The following is a 27,945-nucleotide window of genomic DNA, read 5'->3' as shown; positions in this document are numbered from 1 at the left end:
CAGTGCGAGATAGAGGGACGTGTGGTAGAATGATCGAGCGCGCGCGCGCCTGCGTTGCCTGCCGTTACTAATCGTTTTCGATGGTGTTCCCGTCCGACTCTGGCGTTCCGTCGCGCGTACCGCACGTTCTCGGCCGGCGCCGCGCGTGAATCCCGGGCGTCGCCCCGTAGTATCCGTACCGTGCGCGATCCCCCGTGCGTCCTCCCGCGGGAGGGTATAGCCAGCCACCGCGCGTATACCGCGAGCGGTGATAGACGCGCGAGGAGTCGGCTGACACGTCGCGCGATCCCCTCGAGCGCGACGAGGACGAGGACGAGACCCGCCTGGGTTCTGTTGTCGAGCGTGTGTCGCAAGCGCGCGCGCGCGCGGGGGAGAAGGAAGAAGGAAGGAACGCGCGAACGCGACGCGAGTGAGGGAGAGAGAGAACGACGGTCGGCGGCGGCGGGGTGGGAAACGGCCGGACGCGGCGGGTGGATAATACCGAGGGAGACAAGGGACAGTGACGTGCGCGGGCGCGCGCGTCCACCGTGAACGTAGCCGTGGAACGTGGAACGGGCGGTAAATAGCGCGGCGTCGTGACCGCGCGCGGACGTGATCCAGCGCGACGTTCATTCAAGAATGCGTTAATTACGCGCGGCCGCCGGTTAAACGTGCGTGTCCGTAGTCCGTACCTGCGTGTGACGTGCGACCAGCGATAACCGCCCTCGCGTGGTGTTCGGGTTCGCGGGAAAGAGAGAGCGAAAGAGCGAAGAACGTACGACGCGCTGAGCTGGGCCAACGGCGAGTCGAGATGCTCAAGTTCATCAGGGGGAAGGGCCAGCAGCCCACGGCCGAGCGGCAGAAGCTGCAGAAGGACCTCTTCGCTTTTCGAAAGGTGAGCGAGAGAGAGAGAGAGAAAAAGAGAGCGAGAGACGGACACTCGTACCCGGCGCGAAACACGCCGCGAATGGGCGCAGAAACGAGCGTCGGGGGCGATGTTGCCAGGCCAATCTGATCAAAATGATTCGACTCGGTCGTCCGAGAGAGAGAGAGAGAGAGAGAGAGAGAGGGGCTTCGAATGAATCACTTTGTAGGACTTTCGTGTGTCTCCTTGGGAAAAGCGCGTTGCTTCTGCAATCCTACCGGAAGGCGCAGGAAGCCACGTGCGCCCGTCCGTAATGCATGCGTTGCTCGCAAGGAAAATCCATTTTCGATTTTCATATTGACGAGACTTTTCCTGTTCTCTCTCGATACTTTCCTCGACGAGTTTCACTCTGCGGAGCCTTGAGACGCGACACGAGGACCTTCGCCGAGCGATAAATTGACCGTCGGTCTGTGTCAGTCGAAAAGAAATAATTCTTAGGTATTTCTGTTCTTTCTCTCTCTCTCTCTTTCTCTCAAACTATCCCTAACCTGTAACTAATTTTTACACACTGGTATATCATCCTGACTTTTCTCGGCGATAAACCATGCGCTTTCTTTCAGTGGGACGTTATTAAATTCTGTGATGTGAAAGTTAAAAATTACAGAGCAAAACTGTACCTGTTGAATGGTGACACTGTTCAACAAAAAATCACTTTTTTTTCTAGCACAAGAATGAGAATCGTTCTCCCTGTAGTTTTTTGGACGTTGAATACGATCCCGTTTACCAAATCGCTCTGTCGTGTCACAAATTTGAGAAATTGCGGTCAAAGTTGCAAAAAAAGGGATGAATGTATTTTGGCATATTATAACCATGTGTGACGTGTTAGAGAAGTTTTATTGCAATCAGAATTAAGTATGTTGTTAGGATCTTTAGTCCCCAAAAAGAATTTATTGTGTTGATTATGATTAAAAAGATATTAACGATTAACGTTCACGTAGAGTCTTGCGGATGTTGAAATTAAAAAGTGTTCTTCATACAATTTAAGTTGAATTTGTCAACTTCGACGTCGGGATCAGCGTCCAAAAATTGTGGGAAATTATTATTTTCGTTCTTATGCTTTTTTTGCTGAACAGTGTAATCGGAAAATTATTGAAATTGAATAGCTGTTATTTTGTAGATGAAACGAATTGAACGTCATCCCGTAGAAATCCGTCATTTTTCCGCGCGCACACACACACACACACAGCGTGTGTTATGCGCAAGAAGAATATACATTTTGTGAACATGAAAAGATAAAAAAAAACCGATAATTCGGCTTTATGTGACTCACGAGTGACATAGTGTATCCAGAAGATCGCATTGTCAGTCTGGACGGCCGTTTCCACGAGAGGAATTTACCTGGAATTCTTCGAAGGCGCGGTTACAGTTATTAACGTCGGAAAGTGCATTTAATAGCTGTTAAAAAGCACCCAGAGATCACCCCAGCTCGGGAGTTCAAATGAGATTATCTTGAAAACATACATCGCCGTGCAATCAGGTGGATTAATTGGTCCTTTTTTTACAATATTTACTTTTGAAAGCTCATATACGTACATTTTTCTTGCGTCGTGTGTCGAAAATGAGTTCTTTCCACGTCGTTTCATTCCGCTCACTCGTTACGAAATAACAGTTATTTAATTTCAGCAACTTCCGATTGTCATCCCGCGTGCTTATGAAACTTGCGCAAGTGTTCGCTTTCCCGACGCAGTTTTAGAGAAACAACGATTATGGAAATGCGTGGGCGAAGAGAAGAGAATAAGCTAGGATTGCTCTTTCAACACATTCGTGGAATCAAAGCGTTGTGGCGAAAAGTTTCTGGCCGGCGGAAACGGCGACGAGTCTCTTCCCGCAGCAGACAGGTCCGAGCGATTCGTTTCGCCGGGTATATCGAGTTACCGTCTGTACCAATGGTATCTTTTTATCTGTCTGTCCGTGTGCCCTCCTCTTTTCCCTGCTCGTTGCTCGTGCACGCGCTGCAGCATAGTTTATTTACTCGGCTGCGGCTGCGGCGCAATAATTTTCGCGATACGAGCACGCAGCTAGCGAGAAGATGCGTTTTCGCTTTCCGCGATTGGTTTAGAAGTTTAGATATACATCTTCAAACTGACTCTCTGCTCGGAACACTTTCCGCGATCGACTGGACCTTTTAGCACGCAGACTGTCGTAAACTATTGATTTATCAGCGTTGTAATTAACCGAGAAACACGAAATGCGCTACGAATCGAAAGAGTTACATCTTCACGTAATTTGGCTTCGGTTCTTAACAATATTTGCGAGCAATCTACATTCGTTTACGTTGCAGCATTCGATATCTTAATAACCGACCCTTGAATTAAAACTAGATTCTAACGAGATTCGCTTCAAATTTGAAAATATATAACGTTCTATTATTTACCTCTACGTTTTCCGAGGCTTCACGAACAGCTGTTTGTTTTCAATGACACTTTCGCCAACAGAAATTGACTGGATTTCACGGAGGATAACGCTAGAAGCTAGAAGTTGATTTTCCGTCAATTCTAAGATATTTCGTACCGCATAATGCGATTCGTATACCGATTTGTCGTACCGCATAATGAGGCTATTTCGTGTCTGTATTGTTACATTTGTCTCGACGTGCTTGTTAAATCTTAGCCAGACACGCGCGCTGCACTTAATTCTTCTCCCGATATATAGTATGCATCTTTTTATGCAAAATTGCTCATTGCTTTTTTGTTTCCTGATGTTAATGTGTTACGTAACACGCGCACGGATAGAATATTTTGTCCCCCGCGAGGCAAAAGATTTGTTCGTCAAAGACTCCGCTTTTCTTGCACGCAACAATTTCATTTTACGTATTATGTAAACGTATAGCATTTATATAAAAGCGTCTTTAACTTTTTCCGTGCATATACCCATCTCGCTATCTCGTCGAAAGTCGGAAATATACCCTGTGTCACTTCAATATCGATCATCTCGTCGAGATATAAACGTTCGAAATTCGGTGTTTTATGAGGTGTTTCGGCACAACGCGGGAGGGTATTTGCGAAAGCGGAGCAACGCGTCGTTACTCCGATAATGCCGCGAGCGTTTAATCACGCGCGAAAGTATTAGCGCTCACCCAGACGCTGCCCGTTAATTTGCGTTATTTATTCGCGAACACATCGCGCGCGATTCCGTTCGACCGCAGGTATTCCGTGCATCGATCGTAAATGGGGGGGGGGGGGACTACGCTTCGAAGCCGACAGCGTATTATCTCGACGTATCGGAACGTGTTTGCTTACTTACGAAATGCCATGAATTTCCATGGCAAGAATGCAGCTTCGAAAGGCGTCGAGGAAAAAGCCTAATGACGTTACGATTGTTTTAACCAGTGAGATAACTTTGTCGCACATTTTTCTCTTGACCTTGTTGGATAGTTTATGTGTCTGCGTGCACGAGGGATTTCGGTGTTTTTACCGAAATCAGACGTGGTCGGAATTTCATCGAATTGAGTAACAGTAATTTGAGACGATGACTCTCACCTATCTCGATACCGTACATTTTTTATCTGTATTTTATCTTGATTGTTAACAGCCGTGCTTGTCGTTTATCATTTTCTCTATAATTACATCTTTTAATTTTGTCGGTGTAGAAATTTCAATTTATTTTTAGAGATCAAAAGACCCATTTGATCGAATTTTCGTACATTAAATCTCCATTGACAGAATTCATGTTGAAAACTGTCGAGAAAAATTATTTTTTTTTTGTTAGAACAATAAATGGTTAGAAATGTCTGCATTATATTTATACATTACATTAATTAAGGACAATTAACATATTTTATCTCTAAGAATAAATTATATACAGTTCCATAATGTAGAACTGGTTTCAAAAACCAGTACTTTGAATGTTTTTTTTTTTACAATAGAAATAATTATTAAATTACAATTTGTCTAAAAATAAAAGTTAAATATTTTTTAGAATGCTAGAATTTCTTCAATTTTAATCAAATTAGAGTAAAATTTGAAATTTCTCTCTTAAAAATCGCAATCGTCATATGGCACCAAATGAAATCATTAACATCGCAAAAAAACGTAGAATTTTTTAACAAGAGGATTAACAAAAAGTTCGGTTGGGCTCCCGAAGAATTTGCTCCTCTACTTATTGTTGGCATGTTGCTTGTGGATAAAATATCTGACAATTGAAGGAACGGCCATTACTCAATACGTTGGTTAACGATGAAACAGACGGCATTTCGGCTGACAATAACCGTTCGAGTGTTACGAAGTCGCGGTCTCTTTGTTAAATGCGGCATTGCGCATTTTTCATTATGCCCCATTAGACGCGCGATCGAACAATCGTTCGACAAGAACGTGTTCCACAAGGTGCACGCATGCGAGAGCTCTCGCCAGCAGATAATTTCCTGCCGTTGGGTCTGTGCAATCTGCCAGGAAACGTCGAAACCTCTTATCAGTCGCGCAAGTGGCTGGGAACGGCTTTTTCGAGTGAATTGCGCGGAAATCAACGAGTCAATATTACACCTGATCTGATGGAAAAAGATGTTACAAAACCATGATTATTTGCGTTGGAATTTTCAAGTCCGAAGCGCTACAAATTTAATTACTTTGCTAATGTAAAGAGAAGCTTTGAGATTTAACTATCGATAGATATGCGAGTCTGTAAAAATACGAAAATAACACGTATATTTTACAATGTATAATTTTACGTTTAATAAATAACTTGACAAAAGTTTACTTCAGTGGCAATCTAGAAGGAATAATTTAAAATATTTAGATAGTTTATAAATAAAAATTTTAGTGAACGTAAAATCCCTTTCGATTCTAAATTATCGTTCGTCGACGCTACTTGTAAATGATGGGCAGCATTTTTAGTGTCTTTAAACGAGCGAAAAAGAATTATTGACGATTTCCGCTGTAAGGGCATTCCCAACGCATATGCGTCCGTCCGACGTGATGACGCTGTAGTGCGTCGTGCGTGCATTATCGCGAAACCCTATAGCGATTTAATTCCCCGCGCTGTGGATTCTCGAAGAGGTTCCACGAAGTGCGTGGAGTAATGCGCGAGAGTAAATTCAGGCGATGGCAAACCCAATCTCCAAACATGATTATCCAACTAAGCCGGTTGGCTCACCGTTATGCTCATTTTTTCATGGGAAAATATTTCATATGTTGGAAAATTTGTTGATTTTCTCATCTTGCATTCTTTAACCCTACACGTCAAAATTTGATATTCTCCGGGACATTTGTCACAGCTCGTTATTCTTATTGTAATAAAAATGCTAAAAAGATCAATAAATATGAGAATCTTTTAATTTTTTTATTAATGAGAAAAAATTTTACTTTTTTGTCGTTTATTTATCTTTTTTTAGGTTTTGCGACATTTTTTTTAGTGCGCAGATGCAACACTGACTTGTTGATTTCTACGTAATTTGATCGAAGAGTCGTTCCCAATCTTTGTGTGAAGTTTTAGAAATTTATTCTACCATATTTGGATATTAAATATACTGAGTATCTTATTATATCATATTTTTTTAAATTTTATTATTACGAAGAAAACAATCCGAGATATATACTGTTAACACGTCATATATCAATCAGTCTTATTTAACAAGTTAACGCGGCATGATTCTTAGAGCGCTCGGTATATCTTACCTAACGCTTAATTCCTCGATAGCTCGATGCCGAACGAGAAACTTCAATATATATCGCACAGATAGCAAGTGATCATATCGGCATTACGAGCAAACAAAATATATGATAAGACCCTCGGGACCTTCCCTTTTTTCGTATTTGCTTGGGTGCGTTCTCGTAACTGCATCATTGAATCGATATTATACTTGTGATAGCTTCATTGAAAAAAAAAAAAAATCAATCCTCCGATACATAATTTTTCTGATTTAAAAGTAAACATATGTACAATAATATATATATTTTTTAGTTGAAAAATGATTGAAGAGATTGGAACATGTTTCTTCGATTGGAATTTGATGTAAACCAGTTTTCCACGATGGATAATTGACTATTCAGTGCCGATGCGAAGCAAACACGGTTCAGTCACCTTGATATTTGTCTGGACGATTTTTTCCTCCCCGGTATGCAAATGACTCGAACAGTTCGAAAATAGCGACGTGCGAGTATAGTGTCCATTCATCCGTGTATGTTTGCGCTATTTCAGGCTACAGAAAGAAGGGAGAAACCGGCGAAAGAAGGTACAGATGAAAAGAAGAGGTCTCGTATACCTTGTTTCGCGAGGAAGGGTGGAAGGGAGTTCGTCGATTTGCGTATCTCGCGCGCTCCGAACGCGACCGTGAACCGTAGCCCGTTCCACGTTGCAGTTCGTAAATAACTTGTCGATATATCTCGCGACCGGTGCAAAGTTTTTATGCTTTTATCTACATTAAAATACTTGACGAAGGTTGATGATTCTTTTACTCTTTAATATATCGAAACGCCAAGAGTATACGTAATAAAGTCGTAAAAATTAAATTTGAGAATCCATTAATCGCAGGTGTCGCCAAGTACTGTTTAGGAGGCAAAATTAATTTAATGCATTTTCTTTACTTGCGAACTACATACCGCGCCTGACTTGTATCGCCGTCTATTAATTTGTTGTCAATGTGTTTTTTTTTTCCAAAATCAAGCGAGTCTGCGAATTTAACTTGAAAGAAATGGAAAGGAACGCACGCGCTCTTCTTTTTTGCACAGAATCCAGCGCAGTGTCTCGCTTTAAACTCTCGTTAGGATGTATCTCTCGTAAGGATCGTGTTTAGCACAACATGCAGGTACTGACACCTTTTCTCATGGAAATGGTGCTGGGGCCAAGGTCCGGGATCACCGGTTTTTTTTTTTTATCTCGACGGTTCAGGTCGATGTATTATATCTTTATCTTCGTCGCCAAGATTTATCTTCATCAGTTCCGGATAGAAAAATCTTTCCTCTCTGTACATTTTTCTCGATTGACCGTCTATATTACGGCGAATTGCAGAAATCTTGACGCGTTGTCTATTGAGAAAATTCGCGGCGATCGCGATGATGAGATTACGCATCGTAATCTCAACTTGGACGAAATCTCTGTTGCGTCGAAGACGGCGTGAATAACGGATTTCTTTTGCAGATAGTTTATACATTCTGGTATAAATTTCCATTAGAATCTTGATTTGTGAAACTGTGTTTTTTCCCGTAATGAATAATGTAAAACTTTACGATATACGTTTCTATGACGAAAATCTTCAAATGAAATAAATGCAAAAATAGCAGTGTTTATCTTGACTTTAATTTCATATAATTCTGAATTCTATTATTTTTTCAACGAACACTTTTTTGTAAAACATTTTATTTAGATTGCGATTCTCTTTCGCTTGAAAAAGAAAATTGTAAACATTCTGTTACAATTTCCCAACAAGTAATATTAAGTATTTTATCGGTTTTGAATCAAGATTTTCAGAAAATATGAGTATACATGTATTCAAATGACTAACAGGATTCGTTAATTACATTTTTTGCATAATCGATTTACGGAAAGTTCTATCTTCCATCGTTTATGTCTATTAGTGCTTAATATACAGCTTCGAAACGCAATTTTCTTTTATCCGAGGAAAATTCTCTCATCGTTATTCATTCGATATAAATTGATACTGATTAATGATTCAAAATAGAATCATTGCGTCTCGAAGGATCGAGGATAATTTTAGACAAGGAAAAAATTGCTCTCCTGAAGGTTTCACGACTTCATTTCAAGAATCACTTCGTGCACCTCTATATACAGTTAGATTTTAGAGAGAACGCATGGAGATTTTAGGTATCCAGGACATACTTGCGTTATATACATACGTCCCGCGATTCACGCGGGTGTTATAATTGACCGTGAGAAGAGACGGAAATAAATGAGCGTGCGGTCCACGGTGGAGTTTACCGGCATCGCGCAACAACAATATTTCATCGCCCGTGCGCGGATCTCTATTGCCGCTGCCGCGGTTGCTTTTCGAAGGCCTGTTTTACCGCACGTAGTCGGGCCGTATATCGCCTCTCGCATGCTGACGTACGCGCGCGTGTAGGTATGACCGGGCACGATAAGCCACGCTCGATTAACGGGCGCTGTCAAAATCTGACTCATCGCGGGAGTCGCGGCGCCGACTAACTCGTCGTAACTTTCACCTAAATCAACCATTTAATCGTGCCAAGACTCCTCAATTTCTAATTAATGTTTAGAAGATACGCTGAACAATCGAAAATGAGGGCGGAAGTGATTGAAGGCAGGCGAATTTCATTCGCGTTCTTGGAATTTTGGAAGAGAACAGGAACTTTGAAGTGTGATAACAAATCACATTGAATGTAGAAATTACTTCAAATTAATGTTCACTCGATTAATGCGTGGAGCAACTACTTTTTCTTCGAATTATTTTACTTTATTCCGTGATGATTAATCTTGCTTGATCGTAATATTCATATATTTGATACACAAAACTGTTATAATTATCACAATAAATACTATGTAGTTAATTTGTAGATTGATACAAGCTTTGCAAATACATTTTGAAATGTGTTTTAATGCATTCCGATTTGAATGTCTATACAATAATATAATATAAATCAAGATAAGGAAATAATTTACGATATATTAGCGATGGGAGGATAATATATATTATACAATGCACGCGTGTTTATATATAGATTTTCTCCAAGCTTATAACTAATGACAGTAATCTTTTGCTATTCTTTCATTATTTCTTCAATATCTGTAAAATCTATAGTTATAAGTTTTAACATTTTTGTAACTAGAAAATTTATTACACCGGTTATATCTACCACAAAATTTCTTTGGCTGTATCTAACGAATATACCTTTCTCACGTGATAAAATTGTTCTCAAGTGGTCAACACAATAAGCATCAACGAAGACAACTATAGAAGCATAATTCTGTTTACGATGTCAGGAAATTGATCGAACTCAGCGTCGCTAATGGGTCCGCTCTTATATTCGTTGCAGACGGTGCAGCATGGTTTCCCGAACAAGCCAACCGCTCTCGCCTGGGATCCGAGTCTGCGGCTGATGATCATCGGCACGGCATCCGGCGCCATCAAGGTGTATCCTTTTGCTTTTCTTGCCTCCCCGTCTCCGTCTACTTTGCTTTCTTCCCGTTTGGTATTTATAATCTGGTTCCCCGAGGCGCAACCGTCAGGACTCGATGACGCGCGTATCGATCTATTAATCCTCGAGAGGCTTCGTTCCTCAGGAAGAGAGAAAAGTAAGAGAGAAGTTTTCAAATAGCACGTGTTGCTTGTTGTAACAATTGTTACATTATTGTTGGAGGAATTTTTGTATTATATTATAGACGCGTTATATTTTATTTAATTTTATTTAAAGGAACGCTCTTGAATCTTTTTAGTTACTTTAGTTAACTCACTAAACCGAAAATAAATATTCTCCGTGAAATGAAAAGCTATTTATACCGCCGTAAATATCGGGTCGGTTGTAAATACTTGTTATGACTTTTCGTATTGCCGCAATAGGAAAATCTGTTTCGTGGTGCCGCGAGCGATTGCTTAACAAAGGCTCTATAAATCACTTGCGGTATGTTTTACAAACCTACATTCTGCTCAGAGTGAGGCATTATTGAAGAAACGTTAAATCACACTTAGAGCCCACGATATAGTGTTCGCGTGTAACAATCTCGCATTATGCGAACGCATTTGTTCCTAATTGAAGAATTCAATGCGGAATTCTCTCTAACTTACTTTCTTTAAAACAACTTGGGGGGGAAAATCGGGGAAAATAAAGTTTACATTTCTCAATTCTAATTTTACCAACTTCTCGGAGAACCGGGTTAGACAACTGTCGCGCTGAACTCGTCGATTAAGAGCAACCGCGTTTGCATAATGCAGGATTCAGTTGGAGATATCGATTGTTCGCGAAAACGCACATGCAGCGTTCGACTTTGTAAGATTGCTGGCCAATTTTATTACGTGTTTTTACAAGAGAACGCGATATTTCGCAATTATTTTACGTTAAGAAGGTCGCTAACTGTGAACGACGAAACATTGAAGTTTTTGACAATTTGACGATATTATAAGGTCAGCGCGAATTCGGTTCTGCAATACTTTTTGTTGCTCGCGTTTCCCAACTTTGTCAACGCTTGCTTCATTTATATACACGCACGCAGAAATTATCGCCACACAATTTGCAGCTTTTCAAAGTAATATAAATATAAATAAAGCAAACATGAATGTTTATTTCGTTCAATATAAATTTATATTCAAAATAAATGGTTTATAAACAATATATTATATGTAATGAATTTATACGCTACGAGCTTATATTTAAAAAAATCAATTTTCTAAAAATCTGCACGTGATGAATTGTTCAAAATTACCATGTTTTTAAGTATGTATTTGATTTTTACACAATTCTTGTTGTTTAGTTACTTGGTTCCTGTTATTGAAAGTTAGTGCGGCGGTCGTGGCGCAGAGAGATGTATGCTGCTTAATGAGTCGAAGATCCGAGTTTCAAATCCAACCAAAAGTCGCCGGATTTTATACGATCGTCACTTCTCGGAAGGTGTAATGGCAAACCTACCGAGAGTAGTGTCTTGTCATGAGAACTCCTCTACTTGCCGTTCGGAATCGGCGTTAAATTGTAGGTCCCATATATTTGAACAGAGAGATATACTCATGACGCTCGAAATCGAGCAAAACGACTGTGATGAATATCGAAAACTGAGGGGATAACAGTGAAGAAAGAAATTAGATTTCCTTACGCTGATAACGAGTCAAATCGAAAAGACGTGAATCTTGGAGTTCTTGATATTTTTGCATACAATATTTTGCCCCGAAAATTTTTTTTTATTTGATACATAATATATACGTATTATGAAAAAACATTATGGAGTCTGTTTCTCAGCAAGATGACTCATTAACATTAATCAACGCATTTGCACTAGTATTATATTATACGCTCAGAGCATTATTGCGAACGATTAAAAATCAATTCTCTAATCAAACTCCATTATCGACGAAGCATAAACGTTGAAATCCAATCGCGTTGATTGATTTAGTACAATAGAAAGTAAAAAAAAGAGCTACGTGAGAAAAATTGCATATGATCCGAGAATCATCCTGTCGATTCGCGAAAATTTATGAGTTTATCTCGTTCGTAGATATACTATTAAACGGGATGTTAAGATCGTGGCGAAATAATCAACACGTCAGCGAGTCGGCAATTTAATGCCAGTTTAATACCGTAACCGCGCGTGCACTGTCGGCAGATGCTTCCAAGGACTACGTAATCACCAGATAATCGTTATTATTTCGCAATAGATATACGTATACACGATTATCTGGACGGCACACCTCGTCGTCGCGTCGGTGAAACCTTTGGCTGAGCGTAACGCGTTTTACAAGCGCCTACAACTATATTCGAACCTAATAATCACGAGCCTCTTGAATTCTTTCCGTAACTCGAAGCAGCTCGAACGGCGATACTTTATCTAGTTTTCCGTTTTTAGACTCGACAGCTTTCTACGAACCAGCAGGCTACGTATCGCTGGAACTGGCTCGGATTGATTAAAAGAAAAAAATGAGCACGACATTTTTAGCTAGAAAAGACAATATTTGTAAGTTACACCATTGCGGTTGCGGAAAATATCGATCGAAAGCAAGAAGTAGGTGACATCTTGTGCTAAATAGGGAATGCCACGCAACGCTAAAATTTCAAGTTGACGAATGAAAAGTCTTCGTTGATAAATACGTATAAACATTAAAATAAGAAAGATAATTTGGCAAAATTTGTTTTCGAACTGCAGATTTATTGTTTTTCAAACTTTGTATATATATTTTTTTAACAGACAGTTACGCAAATCAATTATTTTGACAATAAAGATGCATCGAAAAGTTCAATACGAGTATAGTTCAACCGACTTTATTTAAGAATTAGAGAAAATTTATATAAATTTAATCTTTTCAGCTTTTTAATAGCAACTTGTTAAAGAGACGAGTCGAATCATTGTCGCCTTCTAATTGTAAGAAAATTGAGAATAAAAATAAAATCTAGGCTAATTCTTCCGCACTCATTCAAAGTAACTTGCCGATTATGCAACTGTCCATTGACATAACATCCCAGTGGCATAATAAATTTGCGTCATTCATCGCGCGACTTACTATAGAATTCGCAAAGTGTGCGATTACATTTGCGCTTACGTATATTCAACAGCTGTTTCTTCGAATGATGAATTTCTACTGTCAGCATGTTAAGTCGATTATTCCCAAATTCGAGGTCCGACGGTCTATTCTCTCGAACGCTGTGTGATACAGGTTGTTTCTATGTCTTTTACATATTTATACAATATTATGTAAACTCTTCTTTTCTTGGAATTCCTTAACTCAAGCACCAGTTTTGGAAGGCCAGGCGTAGAGTTCTATGGACAACATTCCGTCGAAAGCGGTGAGAATGCCGTCACGAAGATTGTCGCACTGCCCAATGAGGTAAGATTGATGTTTAATTACGATTGCATTTACATTAAACAAGAACTATAATTTTCGGAATCGATTCTTTATCTCGTAATCGCCGCTTCTTTATTTACATCGGGAATTGAATAGTTAAATAAATTGTCTGAAAAAAAATTAGACTGTGTAAGATATAAGAATCTCGTTCATTGATCAGTTTTCAATGTGCATTTTCTTATTATTATTATATTTACATGTATCATATCGTGCGCACCTCTTAAATGTTTATGCGTAGAAAGGTGCTAACTTGCGGCAGTTCCGTTAAAATCGCAAACATCGCGCCAACAGTAATGCGACACCGTGTTCCGCTTATACGGTTGCCAGCGGGTTGCATAATCCCGTGCGACACTCCACAATGTGTTCACGCACGCGTGTACTGATAAATAATACACGGGTGCAACGACATCGTGACGATGCGTCGCAATTAATGCGGAATGCAATTAAAGCCACGACGTAAAATGTGGGAAGAAAGACTTTCTTCGCGTTTCCGAGTTCAATTATCCATTTACCGGCAGACACGCGGGTAAACGTTTAGCCGATGTCATGATAGTGTCGATAAAAAATTATCTTAAATATATTAGATTTAACACTAGGTTTTCTAATCGAGTATTTTTTAAAGTCTAAGTGGCTTGTTATAACTACGATGATAACTGTATTGTTATACGTCTAAGAGGCTTGTTACAATTATAAGATAATAAGGTGATGATTGATGAAGTAATTACATACGATATAAGTTATAAACCCGTAAGTGCGCAAAATTTCTATAAATTTCTATAATTATATATGCGTGGATAACTTACTTACATTATATAATTTTTCATAATATTGTTCGAATCAGGCGTGGCTTTTAATTGAATCGCACTTTTGGTCACACGATTGTACAACAGCATAAGCAGGAACGTTCGTTATCACGATAAGCGGTCCCAGGTAAATCTCGAGGCTGATAAGATAGCGCAGCTAGTCTATGATGAAGATATATAATATTACCTTTTATCCAATTTATAAATTCGACCTATTTATTTTGGCAAGATTTTTTATAATTAACTTTGAACTGTTTCCAAATGCAGTAATAAAGAATTTTTATATTATACAGAAAGGATGCTTACATTTAGAAAGTAAATCAGTAATGTCAAGTAAAAACTGAGTGCAAGTGAAACTTATGTGATTTTACGTTTGCTTTGAATTTTCGCTCTGTGTATTGCGCGCAATAGTTGCAAAATCAGAAAAGTACGAGAGTTGAGGAGTCGTGAGAGATGGCGAGATTACGCGAGTATTTTCTCCATGTAATAATAGTGATAGGAGAGGCCAGCAGCCGCTGTTGATCTCGTTGCGCGGCGTTTTTATTACTTCCGTTATGTCAGGGAACACACGCTAACTTTCTAAGATAAAAACCGTTGTTAAAACTTGTATAAAATATTAAATGTAAGCATGTATGAAAGAGAATATATAATAGTAGAAAGTTTGAAACATCTCTATTAAATAATGTTCTTGAAAATCAAATGAAAGATATTTTTGAGGATGCTTTGCTCTGTGGAATAAAATACTTCTTCATTCCGACATACATTTTATGATCTGTTTGGTAATTTGCAGGGTCGCGTGGTGTCCTTGTGCGATGACAATTCATTACATTTATGGGAGATTAATGAGAGTTCCGTGGTGGAAACGAAGACGTTGTCGTTGGAAGGGAAATTAAAGAAGATCTCGGCGATGTGCCTCGAATCCAGTGGGGAACATCTCTTGTTGGGAACGGAAGGAGGCAACATCTACTTGCTAAACTTGAAGACTTTCGTCACTCCGGAGAATATTATTTATCAAGATGTCGTGATGCAGAAGTAAATAATTACGTTATCTATCGTTATCTAATTTGACTTGAATTTTATTTTCTGTATTTTGACCTAAATGCTATTAAGATTATGAAAAGTATTTCGCTTGTTTTATTACATTGTTAATCTTATAACGAGATTTTATTGTCGCAATTCTACGGGATAACGGATAAACCGTAAAATTCGATTATTCTGATTGTTACAAAAGCCAAAGAAACTTTGAAAAAAGCTATTGTATTTAAAAGAATAAAAGAATGTAATAACTTTGGATTTTGTACTGAAAATTATTTAAGACCAGAAAGAGAAGAGTTACTCTATGTCTAAAATCATTAATCTGTTTTTGTCGCACAGCGTCCCGGAAGACTACAAGATAAATCCAGGGGCGGTCGAAGCCATAGCCGAGCAGCCAGGGCATCCGGACAACATCCTGATTGGTTATAATCGAGGTTTGATGGTACTATGGAACAAAGCTACTCCGGGAGCTCAACAGGTAAGCTTTGTCTTCGTTACATCTCTACGTAAACACGATTACACTTTGGCAAATGCAATAGTCATATGTTGTAACGCTTACATGTTTTTCGCAAAACAACACAGTGTGGGTCAATGTTTAATTCTGCTAGCCCATTCATTTTTAAAATATACACTGATTAATCTTGAATTTAAATATATTTTTTTATTTTTTTATACTTCTCAATGTTGCTATCAGATAAAAAAATCTTTATCTTATTTTATAAATACATATTTAAGAATGGTGGACTATAATGAATCCATGAAATTGGAAAATGTTATATGCGAAGATTATTAGACTAAAGTTAAAAACTGTGTGCATTTTTTGACTAATTTTCTTATTTAAAGAATCTTACATTAATATTTTTAATATAGATATATCTTTTTACTCTGGAAAGTTCTTTCCCGAAAAATGAATTGAGAATATAATTAGTCTTAATCTAATAACTTTTATTATTCTGCCACAAAGCTACGCGGAGTCTTGAAAAATAATTGATTAAAATGGAAGCGAATGGTACAGCAGGGTTAAGAACGAATTGTAAGATGGTATCGCTTGTTCTGATTGTCGTTTGTGTCTTTGGTGGTCTTTGGTGGAACGCGCAGCTGATGGGTTTGTTTTCGCGTGCGCAGACCTTCGTCTCCACGCAACAGCTGGAATCGGTCCACTGGATCTCCGAGAATCGCTTTGTCTCATCGCACAATGACGGTTCCTACGCGTTTTGGAGTCCGGGTAGCGACGCCGTGCCGGAGCCTACGACACTTTACGGGCCGTTCCCGTGCAAGGCCGTCAACAAAATCCTCGTATATCCTACCGCGGAGTAAGTCACTTCAGGATTGTATAGTAGGGGAACGGGGGGGGGGTAGCGCCGGACGTTATTGAAATTCAAGTATACCGCGTATTTATGGCCATTGTTTAAACATTCTGCATATGTCGAGATACGCAGAAGGGCATATTAGAATGTTTAAACAATGGCCATAGATAGGCGGTATACTTGAATTTTAATAATGTCCGGGGCTACCCACTGTTCCGGGCTACCCCCGTTCCCCTATCTCCCTTTCTTATTACTTCACGAATTTAACTGAGCTTTTCCGTAGACATGGCGAGCTCGTGCTATTCTCCGGTGGTATGCAACGCGCCAGTTATGGAGACCGACACACGATCACTGTCATGACCAAGGAGAAACATTTAGTTTTCGATTTCACGTCTAAGATCATCGACTTTTTCACCGTCTTTCCTAAGGAAGAGGAAGAGAACAATGAGAGCCCTGCCGGTCCGGAAGCGCTTATAGTGTTGGCCGAGGAAGAGTTGGTAGCTATCGATTTGACCAACCCCGAATGGAAAATGATGGCTCTACCCTACCTAGTATCTCTCCATGCGAGTTCAGTGAGTATTCTGAAGTAAAAAGTAGCCAAATTGTGGAAGATATGCGATATAAATTTTTTCATATCGTAGGTGACTTGTTCCCAACACGTGCCTAATGTACCCGAGGAACTTTGGGAAGCGATCGTGGCGGCCGGTAAAGCGCAGACTGAGCATCTTTATTCGGACAAATCATGGCCCATTGACGGCGGCCTCCTTCTCTGCCAGAAACCGGCGCATCCTGACAAGCCTAGAAACAAAGAACTACTACTTACTGGACACGAGGACGGTACCGTCAGATTCTGGAACGCGTCCGACGTCGCTCTGACCCCTTTGTACAAGTATAACTCGTCGATTCTGTTCACCGGCGAGCACTTGGACGTTCTCGAGCAGCCCCCGGAGGACGACGAGGATGAGTGGCCGCCGTTCAAGAAAGTGGGAATCTTCGATCCGTATTCCGACGATCCGCGACTTGCCGTGAAGAAGGTTCTTCTCTGCCCGTTATCCTCAACATTGGTAATCGCCGGCACAGCCGGACATATCATAACCGCTATTATCTCCGCGGAACCGACCAACAAGGAGATAAAGGCCGTAACAATGAACATCGTCAACGATCGCGACGGGTTCGTGTGGAAGGGTCACGATCATCTGCCGCCGAGAACGACGAGTATATCGTTCGCGGTCGGATTTCAACCTCAGAACCTCCTACAGCTGTACCCACCGGCCGCCGTCACGGCATTAGCGTTGCACAGCGAATGGGGATTACTTGCTGCCGGTACAGCGCACGGACTCGCGGTCTTTGATTACACCAGGTCGAAAGCCGTCAGTGTTAAATGCACGCTTAATCCAAATGGTATGTGAATGCTACAATAAAACGAGACAACTTTTTCAGCGGTTAATACAACTTTGATATCGATAGGAAATCTTTCGTTTTATAAGTTCTATTTTAAGTAACTTTCTACATGTAGTTCTAAAGATGAGAATAAAATCTAGAGAGTGAAATATTTGAATACTTACGTGGATATTTAAAACATACACTTCTATTTAAAGTTACTTTGTTATATCAATATCGTAAATGAAAATGGCTGTTTTAATGTTTTACAGATCTTTCCGGTGCAGGCGACACTCCTATCTCCCGGCGGAAATCTTTCAAAAAATCCCTTAGGGAATCTTTCAGGAGATTGAGAAAGGGACGTTCGCAACGTCGAGCAAACGCTAACAGTCCTACGCGAAATACCGCACCGGAGAAAAAGAAAGACAGGTGACTTTAACAATTAGAGCAAAAAGTACGAAGGAAGCAATGTATAATTATTAAACTTTAATCCCAGCGTTGCCTCCTCGCCGAGTGGCGATCCATCACCAACAGAATTGAAACCAGTGGAGAGACAAGTGGAAGCGAGACCTGTTGATGACGGTCTAGGCTCTATGGTTCGGTGTTTGTATTTCGCCAGAAGTTACATTATTAGCCGTTAGTATTTATTTTTGTAAATTAAATATTAGGGACAGGCTGCAGAAGTGACTTAAATATTTGTTTACAGTACAAAATACAACACCCACACTTTGGGCGGGCACCAACAACGGCACGGTTTACGTCTTCACGTTGGCCATACCGGCCGGTGTGAGGAGAACGGAGGAAGACGTTAACTGTACACTGGGCAAGGAGATCCAATTGAAGCATCGTGCGCCAGTAATCGCGATCACGATCCTCGATGGATCCAGTGTACCGTTGCCGGAACCCTACGAGGCCGAAAAGGGCGTGACGCCCGGACCCGATATGACTTCCACGCACAGAGTTGTGATTGCCAGCGAGGAGCAGTTCAAGATTTTCAATCTTCCGTCCCTGAAGCCGTATTGCAAGTACAAATTGACCGCGCACGAGGGATCCAGAGTGCGAAAAACGGGTTTCGCCAAGTTTTCGTGTCTCGTCGAGCCAGCGGGAACTCACGAGGAAACTTGCCTGCTTTGCCTAACGAATCTTGGCGATTGCCTAATACTAAGTATACCGGAACTGAGAAGGCAGTTGAATGCCGCTGCGATCAAGAGAGAGGACATTAAGTCAGTATTTCTGGTTTTTTTTTCTTTGTATCTCGTATCTTAATGTCGAACGTTTGCGAATTGACCACGTATGTCTTTCGTCTTTCAGTGGTATTTCTTCCTTAATATTTACGAAAGCCGGAGAAGCGCTGTATCTTCACTCGAGTTCAGAACTCCAACGAATTTCCCTGTCAACCGCGAAGATGACAAAGGCGTATTGCGCGCTTAATTTACCACCACACGCTAGATCGTACGTGGAAAATGCTAACGAGGTCGCACAGGAACAAGGCGTTGTCGAAGGTGTACCGGAAACCGAAGGGGAGACACAGGGAAGTCAACCACCGATAGCGGCGAACAGAATTATCACGGAAAATGGCGTAGTGGGTACCAGTGAGTATTAAAAACCTCCATATATCTTGACGTGAGTAATGTAAAGATTCTAAAGCAGTGATCGGATTTTTGGCTGTTTTTGAAGCAAAGCACGTTTTAATTATACATAATTATGTGACTCGTCAAGAAACGGCAAGGAAGGGACGAAAGTTTTAACTAAATCCGATTGCTGATCTAAAGAGACGAATACATTTTAACATATTGCAACAGAATACATCACCGGCTTCTGTGCAAACCCGATTGCGTATATGTGTAACCGCTTGGCATACTTTGTATAACCCGCATATACATGTGTGGCTTACCCACGTATTCCGATCCTAATCGCAAATGAACCATTATTACCATTTGTGTCAATTAACGAGACAGTAGGGAATGTTCTTATTCGTAATAGTGCCGTTTAGTGTCGATGTGAACGCATGTCTTTTAGCTGGGGAGGAGGAATCTCCGAAGGAACCATCGCTGCGACCGGCTACCAGTAGTATAGATGTAAACGGGGAAGACGACCGTCAGGATTTAAGTTCTATCGGAGATATTACGATCGACAGTGTTAAAGATCATTTGCTGTAAGTTCAGTTGTAACGTTATCAGATATTTTATCTATTATATTATTTGCTTACGATCAGTTTTGTTTTAATCGTGAGTTTAGTAAATCATAATTTTTAGTTAATATCACGTCACGTACATATCTATATATTTAATTTGTGCAAATTATATTTTTTACTACGTGGCTTGATAATTTATTTTGCCGCTATGTTAATTTTGTTGATTAACTAGCAATTCGATGTACATGCCATTTTTTTGGCAGTAACAGTCCACTTTTCAGAAACGCGACGTCTTCCGAAGATCTCCACAATCGTTTGGCAGGACTTAAGATGGAGGTGACTTCACGTACTTCCGAGGTATCCACTCAAAATCAGTCGCTGGTGGTGAAAACGACCACCGTGGTCTCGCAAACCACGAATAGCACGACCGCTAATGGCGAGGTCGAGATGAGTCAGGCGAACGAAACGCAACACGTAAACAGTGAGTGAAATCGCAATCGATCTAGACCTGTGAAATGACTATTATGCAATTTAGGTCTACCATCTGATCATTGGACTGTCAGATTGACGTTTCGTAAAGAGATTAATCTTTAAGTGCACTTGCAATAGGTGTTTTTTTTTCTCCACACAAACGATTTAATTGCGTGAGTAATCGAGTATTTTTTAGGTCAACATATTTCACTGATTTTTCAGGATCACTAATCGACAAACTCGACGGATTACGATTCACACCGTTACCTTACATTGTATAGTTAATCTACATTTCGTCTTTGTCCACCGACGCGCTTTCGATAATTTTCGTTTCATTTTTTCCGTCCTTACATTATTTGCATTCATTATATTTTTTCTTTTATCACTGTTTTTTGTTTGTGGCGTTTGTTTTATTGCGTAGGCACTACGGTAGAGCGAGAGATACGCAGTGGTATCGAGACAACAACGACACACGCTACCATCACTCTGCCCCCGAATGTCGAGGTCAGCAAACGGCACTGAATATAATTATAATTGATTGGTGTCGGCCGTTACACCTCGATATCAGTCTAATGTTAATGCTCTTTAATACCTTGTCGTGCGTCATTAGTCAATTGATCTTCCGCTACTAAATGCATTAGCTTTCCATTCATTTATTTTTGTTAATTAATTCCTCGCTCCTCCCTTCATGCGATATTCATTTAAAAACTGACTAACAACATTAAAATGAATGTAAAACGTTTAATTACTAACCAAGTAGATCCTTTTCTACTAAGAGATGTCAGAGATGTCTATCGAGCGATAAATAAATGTTTAAATATTACAGATTAATGCCGCGGATTTGGCCAATTTGGAGGTCACTACGACGACAGTGACCACTACTACAGAAAGGTCCAAGGCGCCGTTGGCTAGGCCTGAGGAGGTCGGATCATAGGCCTGTTCCATATCGTTTCTCCATGCTGACCATGCATCGATTTCGCGCTCCATTTACAGAGCCATCAATAATTAGTTACTCTTACCGAATAAACTTGTACACAGCGGCGACATAGATAGGATTTATATATCATAGATTTTTTAAGAAATCTAGATTTCTAATTCAGCATTTCAGCGACAATCACTCGCGCCGCGCGAGCGACGAGTGATCAATTTTTAATACAAACTACGCATTTCATTGACGTCTATGTCATTGTATTCTATTCGAAAGTGTTCCAAATGGATAGCTCTTGGAATTGACAGGGAATCAATGATTTTTAACGAAAATAGGCCTAGAAAATGTTTTATTTATCATGGTACGTCATGATATAAGAAATACAAATCCTCATTGTGCTTTTCTTTACAGAGAAGATTTTTATTAATTGATAAATCGAGATAAGGCAATTTTATGGAAGAGTATCGTATCAAAATATCCAATTTTAGAATAAATTTAAACGATTTTGGTCACGAGGATTGATCTATTGTTTTACATGGCCAATTTTAATTTGTTTATTAATTTAATGATGAATCTGGTGCATGTTGTATAATCAGCGTAATCGTAGACTTAAAAAAGGCAAGATTACTAGTTTACCGAGAGATAGGGAGAATGATGAAACATCACAAACCATGAATTATGGCAGCCTTAAATCTACCATTATTTTATATATTTTTAATTATAAAAACACGCGACACCCGCAGTATTTGAAACGTTTCGAGCATCTCGTTATAGCTTTTTCGCGAGCAGAAGTTTGGTGCGATATAGAGATGCTTCGAACAAAAAAAAACGTAGCTACTTAAGTAGAGTTATATATTTGACGGACAAAGCGAGGAGATTAAGCATGGCAAATTTGAGGGGAAAACATCTGTTGGCAGAGGGAGAACGCGTTGAAAAGTATATTTTTTATCAATGTTGCTTAATCGTTAAGTTTTCCTCTCTCTTTGCGTTATCGAAGAGTGCGTGTCACCGAATTTTCGAAAATATCCTTGAATACTCGGGAGCGCTTAACGTATTACATAAATACCGACATAGTTACTTTATTGTTGCATTTATCTGCAGTCTTTTTTTCTAGACGGAATAGTCGCATGGATAATCTTCAGCAATGGAACTATTGTTGCTAGATGCGTTTCTTGATACTTTATCAATTTTTAGGGATATACTACATATATATATTATAGCTTTTTTTCGCAGCAAATTGCTATGTTTCGTAGCTTGTCTTTTCGCGGGAGTACCGATTATATTGAATATCTTATAATTTTGATCTCAGTAGGATTGTCACGGGAATGATGATTCGTATTCCGGAAACTGCAGCTTTTCTTAACCACACACGTGCGTCGATAATCTCTTAATATCGTACAAAAATGAATCCGAAGTGCGAGAGACTGAATGGAAATGTGCCCCTCCTACCGATTCGCATTTTTGCATCAACTTGCTTTCCTTTACACGAATAATACGAACGATCAAAATTTTAATTGGTGGATATTTTAACTTTAAATACACATATCAACGGTATCATCGATTATCCTTAGTGCGATAAGTTTTAATCTTTATAGATAAGTTTTGTAACGTCCTCTAAATCTTTTTATCGGCAAATCTATATTGAGTTTATCTTAATCTTTGAAGCATAATATATTGTCACATTTCGCACATGTGTGTGTTCGTTCGTGCTTGAAAAGAAAGAAAAGTGTATCTACGTGTTGAGATGGATTTTAATTTTTATCGCTAAGTGTAAAGTGCTATTTTAACGGTTCTTTATTTTATCAAATCGACGCCGAGCTTGCTGAGATACTCGCACTCGTAAACATTGTAAATTGTTTTTTACTTTGATAAAGTAATGTATAGTGTACACAGAATGAAATTGAAACACTGCCCCCGAAACTTTTTCCTATCCGACACTGTTAAATACCGATTGTAACATGTCACATATTGAATGCCTATTACGATGAAATATATAAGTAATTATTAATGTATTTTCTATTTCAAATCGTGCTATGTTGTTTATTCTCCTAGATCGTCTTCTGGCTATCCTTAATATAATTCCTTTGATGCCGCTTGACAATTTATACGATTTATGATAGAGAATATCATTATATATATATATATATATATATATATATATATATATATATTTTAAAGATAATATAAATAAAATAAATCTATTTTATCTTAACACCGTCCATTGCTTATAATAGTTGAAGTTTTACACCGTTTATCGACAAAAATCTGAGTTTGCTTTCCTGTCACGTAAATGAAATCGTGTTGGAAATTGTTTCATTAATTGCAAATTAATAACTATGCTAATTGCTAATTAATTAACTATGTTGTCTTACCATCAATACTTCTTGACAGTTTATGGATCTGAAATCCAGAAGAATATATATTATATATTAACTGCACGTGGTTTCGCAATTATTGTAGCGTTTTGATAAAGCAATAAGCAAATTATTAAAGCAAGAAATAGTCGCTTGTAAAAAAATTATATCGGTATTGCTGCTGAAAGTAGTTTTATTGACTGCGATAGGGAAACAAAGTGCGTTATTACATCAAACTGCAGATATTAACTTTAGAATAGTCTTATTGTATATTATTGATTGTTCTACGATTTATTAGTATTTGAGATCATTTATGTATATAAATTTACTCAATATTTTCTAAAAGGGTAGGGAGAGAGGAATAAAAAAGTAGGTACGAATTCTCGATCAGTAAAGAAAACTGCTGTGGCTGAGCTTTATTTTCTCGCTGAGGGAGTAAAAATGACCTCAGATAACTATTCCTGGGTTAATCAAGGAAGTAATAAGCACAAGGAAGCATCGAAGCAAAAAGCAGTAAGCAGAGCTAGACACGTACAAAAGCTACGCTGAAGCACGAAGCATTACAATTGTAACATTTATTTAAATTTACCCAAATAGTAGCTCTTTAAATACTGCTCCGCGTGGAGTATCTCCTCGCATGGATGTTCACTAACTTCCCTGTGTAATATATCGAGAACGGCCTTCACCGCCTCAATATCGTACATATTCGCGAGTAATCTCTCCCTGAAAGGCCTCAGTTTTTCCACAAGCTGTTTATTCTTAGAGATAGATCCGATATGATCTCGCAGGATCTCATTATATGTCGGCCAGTCGTTCTTGCACGCCGGACAATCGCAATCGAGAAAGTAATCCTGCAGTATCTTTTGCTTCCTCTCGGATCGTTGCATGTGCGCGTAAACGCCACCGTAGCTTGTGAATATTTGATCCCCGAGACGTATAGGTGTCAAGGCACGCGTGATCATTGTCAGACCCTCGAAATGTCGAAAAGTATTCGGTGCGCAAGAGTGATTGTACAGACTGTGAGCCACATATAGGCCTGAACCCGACACAATTCCAGGTTCTTGCTGTATCTGTAAGATAAATATATTATCATACATCTTGAGAAAAAGGAAGTCCTGGATTAATTTATACATAAATTATTTAATAATTGCATATATGTAATTTAATCCATTTAATATTCTCATATTTTCAAAGCTGTATAAAGAGTACATTTAAGTAGCGCAACGGGTTTGATAATAATGAATACATAATAAATTTAGAATTACAAAAGAGGGAACTCACTGAAAAGCAATTAGATGACATTATCACGCAGGCACGAAACATTATACTCGCGCAAAACTTGAGCTCGGAAAATTCGCTGATATCCTTCAAGTCGTCAATCTCGTATCTCTTGGGAAAAAATCTTGTCTGCGTAGCTAAAAGAATTACCGCGAGCGCCGAGATACAGGCGAACGCGCTGATTCCGATCAGCGGTCTCGTAGTCATATTGGTCGCGAGGCTCAGCGCGGACCGGCAACTAAAGCTGTCTAATATTCCAGTATCTGTAAATCCCGCCGTTCTATTGTCTGCGATAAAAGGGAAGAAAAGGGTCATTATGCGATTATCACCAATCCAATTACACATTTATTTCGAATACAATAGTACGTAGTACCTGAATTGGATTCCGCCGTTTTCATATCTTGCTGCAGCTCTTTAATTCTGGTTCCATTCTCGGTCACCACGATCAGCAATCGAATGATCTTGGAAATCATTCTTATCTTATCCTTGTCCACGTTGAGCAGGTTCGTTAACAGCTTTAGAATTGGGCATTCTGTCTGATGGCATGTTTCCCAGGCCAGCTTCCTGCAATTCTCGGAGCAATACTGAGCTATCGGGCATTGCGGGCATGGTATTAGATTGTAGCTTCTGGATAGACAATAGTGGCAATGTGTGTAATACCTGTAAACAACGAGAACGCTAATTTACTTCGAGCGTTAAGGAAGAGGATGCAGTTGCGCGAAATAACATGGAAAAACTATCTGTCTTTACATTCATTTTATTCCCGTATAGGTCAACATATTCAAAATCATCTCTTTTTTATTCTTTTTCTCATGTTATTGACTACTACATTTTGCCAAATTATATTCCGTTAACCAATTCTGTTACATTTCTGATGGCATTCTATCGACAAAAATTTGCAGCAGACACTTTCAAAATTTGTTCCCGACAGATTTGGGTAATTAATGCACCGAAATTCGAGCGAAAAATAGACGCGACAATTAGGGTTCCTCACCGTTCCTCGTAGATAACATGCGCATACGGATCTTCGATGCTGACTATATCGCCAGGTTTAAATTCCCGAGTGGCCACGTAGTGTCTGCCGTATCTCTCGGAGAAGGATATCGCGATGCCGTCGCTGATTGCAGGAGTTTCTCGGCTCGGGCCGTACGTTAACTTGGAAAAATCCTCCTCCTGCAAATATCGCGGCTTCCGCAGAGGGATCTTCGCCGCATAATGAAGATAATTCTCGTTAGCTGTCGCGCCCTGCTTCTTCGGAATCTCTCGATCATTTTCTATTGCCGTCCCGTTGCCTATGCGCTCGACGCTCTCTGATTTTGTAGTTCTCTGATGATCGGCATCCCCCAGCTGCAGCAGCCTTTTTATCTCCGTTATCGCTTTGTCGCCTCTGTCCTTCAAGTTCCTCTGCTTCTCTTTTGGATATCCATGAGACAGAGCCGCGTCAATGTCTATCAGGCATTCCTTGTACAATTGTTTCCTGTACAAAGCGGCGGATCGGTTCGCGTGTGCGTACGCCATGAGTTCATCGCTATCGGCGTACGCTAAGCTCAGGGTGTAACATTCAATTGCTTCCAGGTCGTCGCCCATTACAAAATGTTGATTGCCTGAAAATTTGTTCGTTATAATTAGACAAACGCAATTAGTGGTTTGTACGTTAATTATCCGGGAAATAAAATACTCACCTTCCTCTCTGTATCTGATGGAGTCTTCCTCGTTTTTCGTTACACCGTGTAGAGGAGGCATCTGGGATCTGACCATATTTTGCAAGATGTGCCCGACGAGAGCCTCGCACTCCTTTTGCAATCCATATCCAACGTGCGATTTATTATTTTGCTTGAGAGTCAATACAAGTTCCTTTGCTATCTCCATATTCTTCGTGTAGATAATCTTTAAGATGCTGTTGTGTATATAATATACTTGAAAAATATTAGTCAGAATCTTTTTCTTTCTTCTTGTACCCTACATTTGCCATTTAATAAATTACATGCATAACATACACTTATATAAAATCTATATATAAAAATCTAAACTTTACAATAAATATCAAATAACGAAGAAAAAGTTAAACTTCCTTGTTTAAGAACTTACTTGTAATTTTTATTTATGTGACACTTAAGTTTTTGTACTTATCACTGGGATTTTAAATCTTCATTATTTTATGTTTAATACATTAAAGTTAATGTTGTAAAACGTATATTTTACGTAAACGCAGTGAGAATTACTTTACAGATCACGATACTCAAAGTTGACCTTAGACAGTAACTGAATAAGCCATGAGTAGAACATGTACTGAGAACATTGAAGCCGGTGAAACTAAATTTACCTCAAGCCGGATGACAGAAAAAGACTATGCTGTGCAGGAATTACTTGGGCATTCATTGTACGCAAATGACTGATCGAAAGTAAAAACGTAGATAAAAAAACAAATTGTCAATAAGTGAGCATTACAAATGTACAATCGCTGCATTTATACTTGTCATCGTATATTTGAGTTTATTTTAGTTTAATTATAGAGTTTAAAATTATATAAAAATAGATTTGCATGATTCTGTTTCTCAATGATTAATTTGACACACACAAGAGTTTGTTACTTCTCAAAATCTTGAAACCGATTTTTTACAAGTTCGCACTTGATTACCTTAATGTTCTAATTACGCGTGCAATATATATAAGTATTAATATATATATATTGAGAAATTATTTATTTCACTTATTAATTTATTTCATTTATTTTTAACTTTTTTTCAATAAAAAAAACTGGAATATATTACATATATAATATCACGTTTGTATTATAGCATTATTGTGCAATTAAGATTACAACAATTACTGTAATATTTTAATTAACAAATAATTATATAACAAATGTATATAGTGCATAATTATAAAAAATGTTATAA

General features: G+C 39.1%; 2 protein-coding genes and 1 long non-coding RNA gene across 10 annotated transcripts; 1 reads left to right on the top strand and 2 right to left on the bottom strand.

Annotated features, from left to right (window-relative positions):
• Positions 1–23,425, top strand: L(2)gl (LLGL domain-containing protein l(2)gl). 5 transcript variants are annotated; one of them, XM_077401020.1, is made up of 16 exons: positions 1–874; positions 9,847–9,944; positions 13,247–13,337; positions 14,949–15,190; positions 15,533–15,671; positions 16,319–16,506; positions 16,784–17,072; positions 17,142–17,901; positions 18,153–18,309; positions 18,377–18,516; positions 18,587–19,103; positions 19,192–19,472; positions 19,900–20,035; positions 20,278–20,495; positions 20,907–20,989; positions 21,312–23,425. In XM_077401020.1, the coding sequence occupies exons 1-16, from the start codon at positions 791–793 to the stop codon at positions 21,417–21,419; spliced, it is 3,531 nt and encodes a 1,176-aa protein (XP_077257146.1). In that variant the 5' UTR covers positions 1–790; the 3' UTR covers positions 21,420–23,425. The 5 variants fall into 5 exon arrangements, with proteins under 5 accessions (XP_077257146.1, XP_077257145.1, XP_077257144.1 ...); XM_077401019.1 differs by having other exon boundaries at positions 16,292–16,506; positions 20,296–20,495; XM_077401018.1 differs by having other exon boundaries at positions 16,292–16,506.
• LOC143894613 (uncharacterized) lies at positions 13,258–13,901 on the bottom strand. The gene is made up of 2 exons (XR_013256133.1): positions 13,573–13,901; positions 13,258–13,464 (listed from the first exon to the last, which is right to left on the bottom strand). It is a non-coding gene; the product is annotated as an uncharacterized LOC143894613 (long non-coding RNA).
• A 342-nt stretch (positions 23,426–23,767) lies between the features above and the next one.
• Positions 23,768–27,742, bottom strand: LOC143894495 (protein-lysine N-methyltransferase SMYD4). Of its 4 annotated transcripts, XM_077400810.1 has the most exons (7): positions 27,134–27,740; positions 26,728–27,004; positions 26,040–26,649; positions 25,419–25,705; positions 25,049–25,332; positions 24,357–24,837; positions 23,768–23,813 (listed from the first exon to the last, which is right to left on the bottom strand). In XM_077400810.1, exons 2-7 carry the CDS (start codon positions 26,912–26,914, stop codon positions 23,806–23,808), a joined length of 1,857 nt encoding a protein of 618 aa, XP_077256936.1. In that variant the 5' UTR covers positions 26,915–27,004; positions 27,134–27,740; the 3' UTR covers positions 23,768–23,805. The 4 variants fall into 4 exon arrangements, with proteins under 4 accessions (XP_077256936.1, XP_077256935.1, XP_077256933.1 ...); XM_077400809.1 differs by lacking the exon at positions 23,768–23,813 and having other exon boundaries at positions 23,837–24,837; positions 26,728–26,942; positions 27,134–27,742; XM_077400807.1 differs by lacking the exon at positions 23,768–23,813 and having other exon boundaries at positions 23,837–24,837; positions 27,134–27,741.
• Positions 27,743–27,945: the final 203 nt, after the last annotated feature.

Source organism: Temnothorax americanus, unplaced genomic scaffold (genome assembly GCF_048541705.1).
Source record: "Temnothorax americanus isolate GAGA-0224 unplaced genomic scaffold, ASM4854170v1 Scaffold14, whole genome shotgun sequence".
NCBI classification, from domain to species: Eukaryota; Metazoa; Arthropoda; class Insecta; order Hymenoptera; family Formicidae; genus Temnothorax; species Temnothorax americanus.
This window is presented reverse-complemented; position numbering and strand designations above follow the sequence as displayed.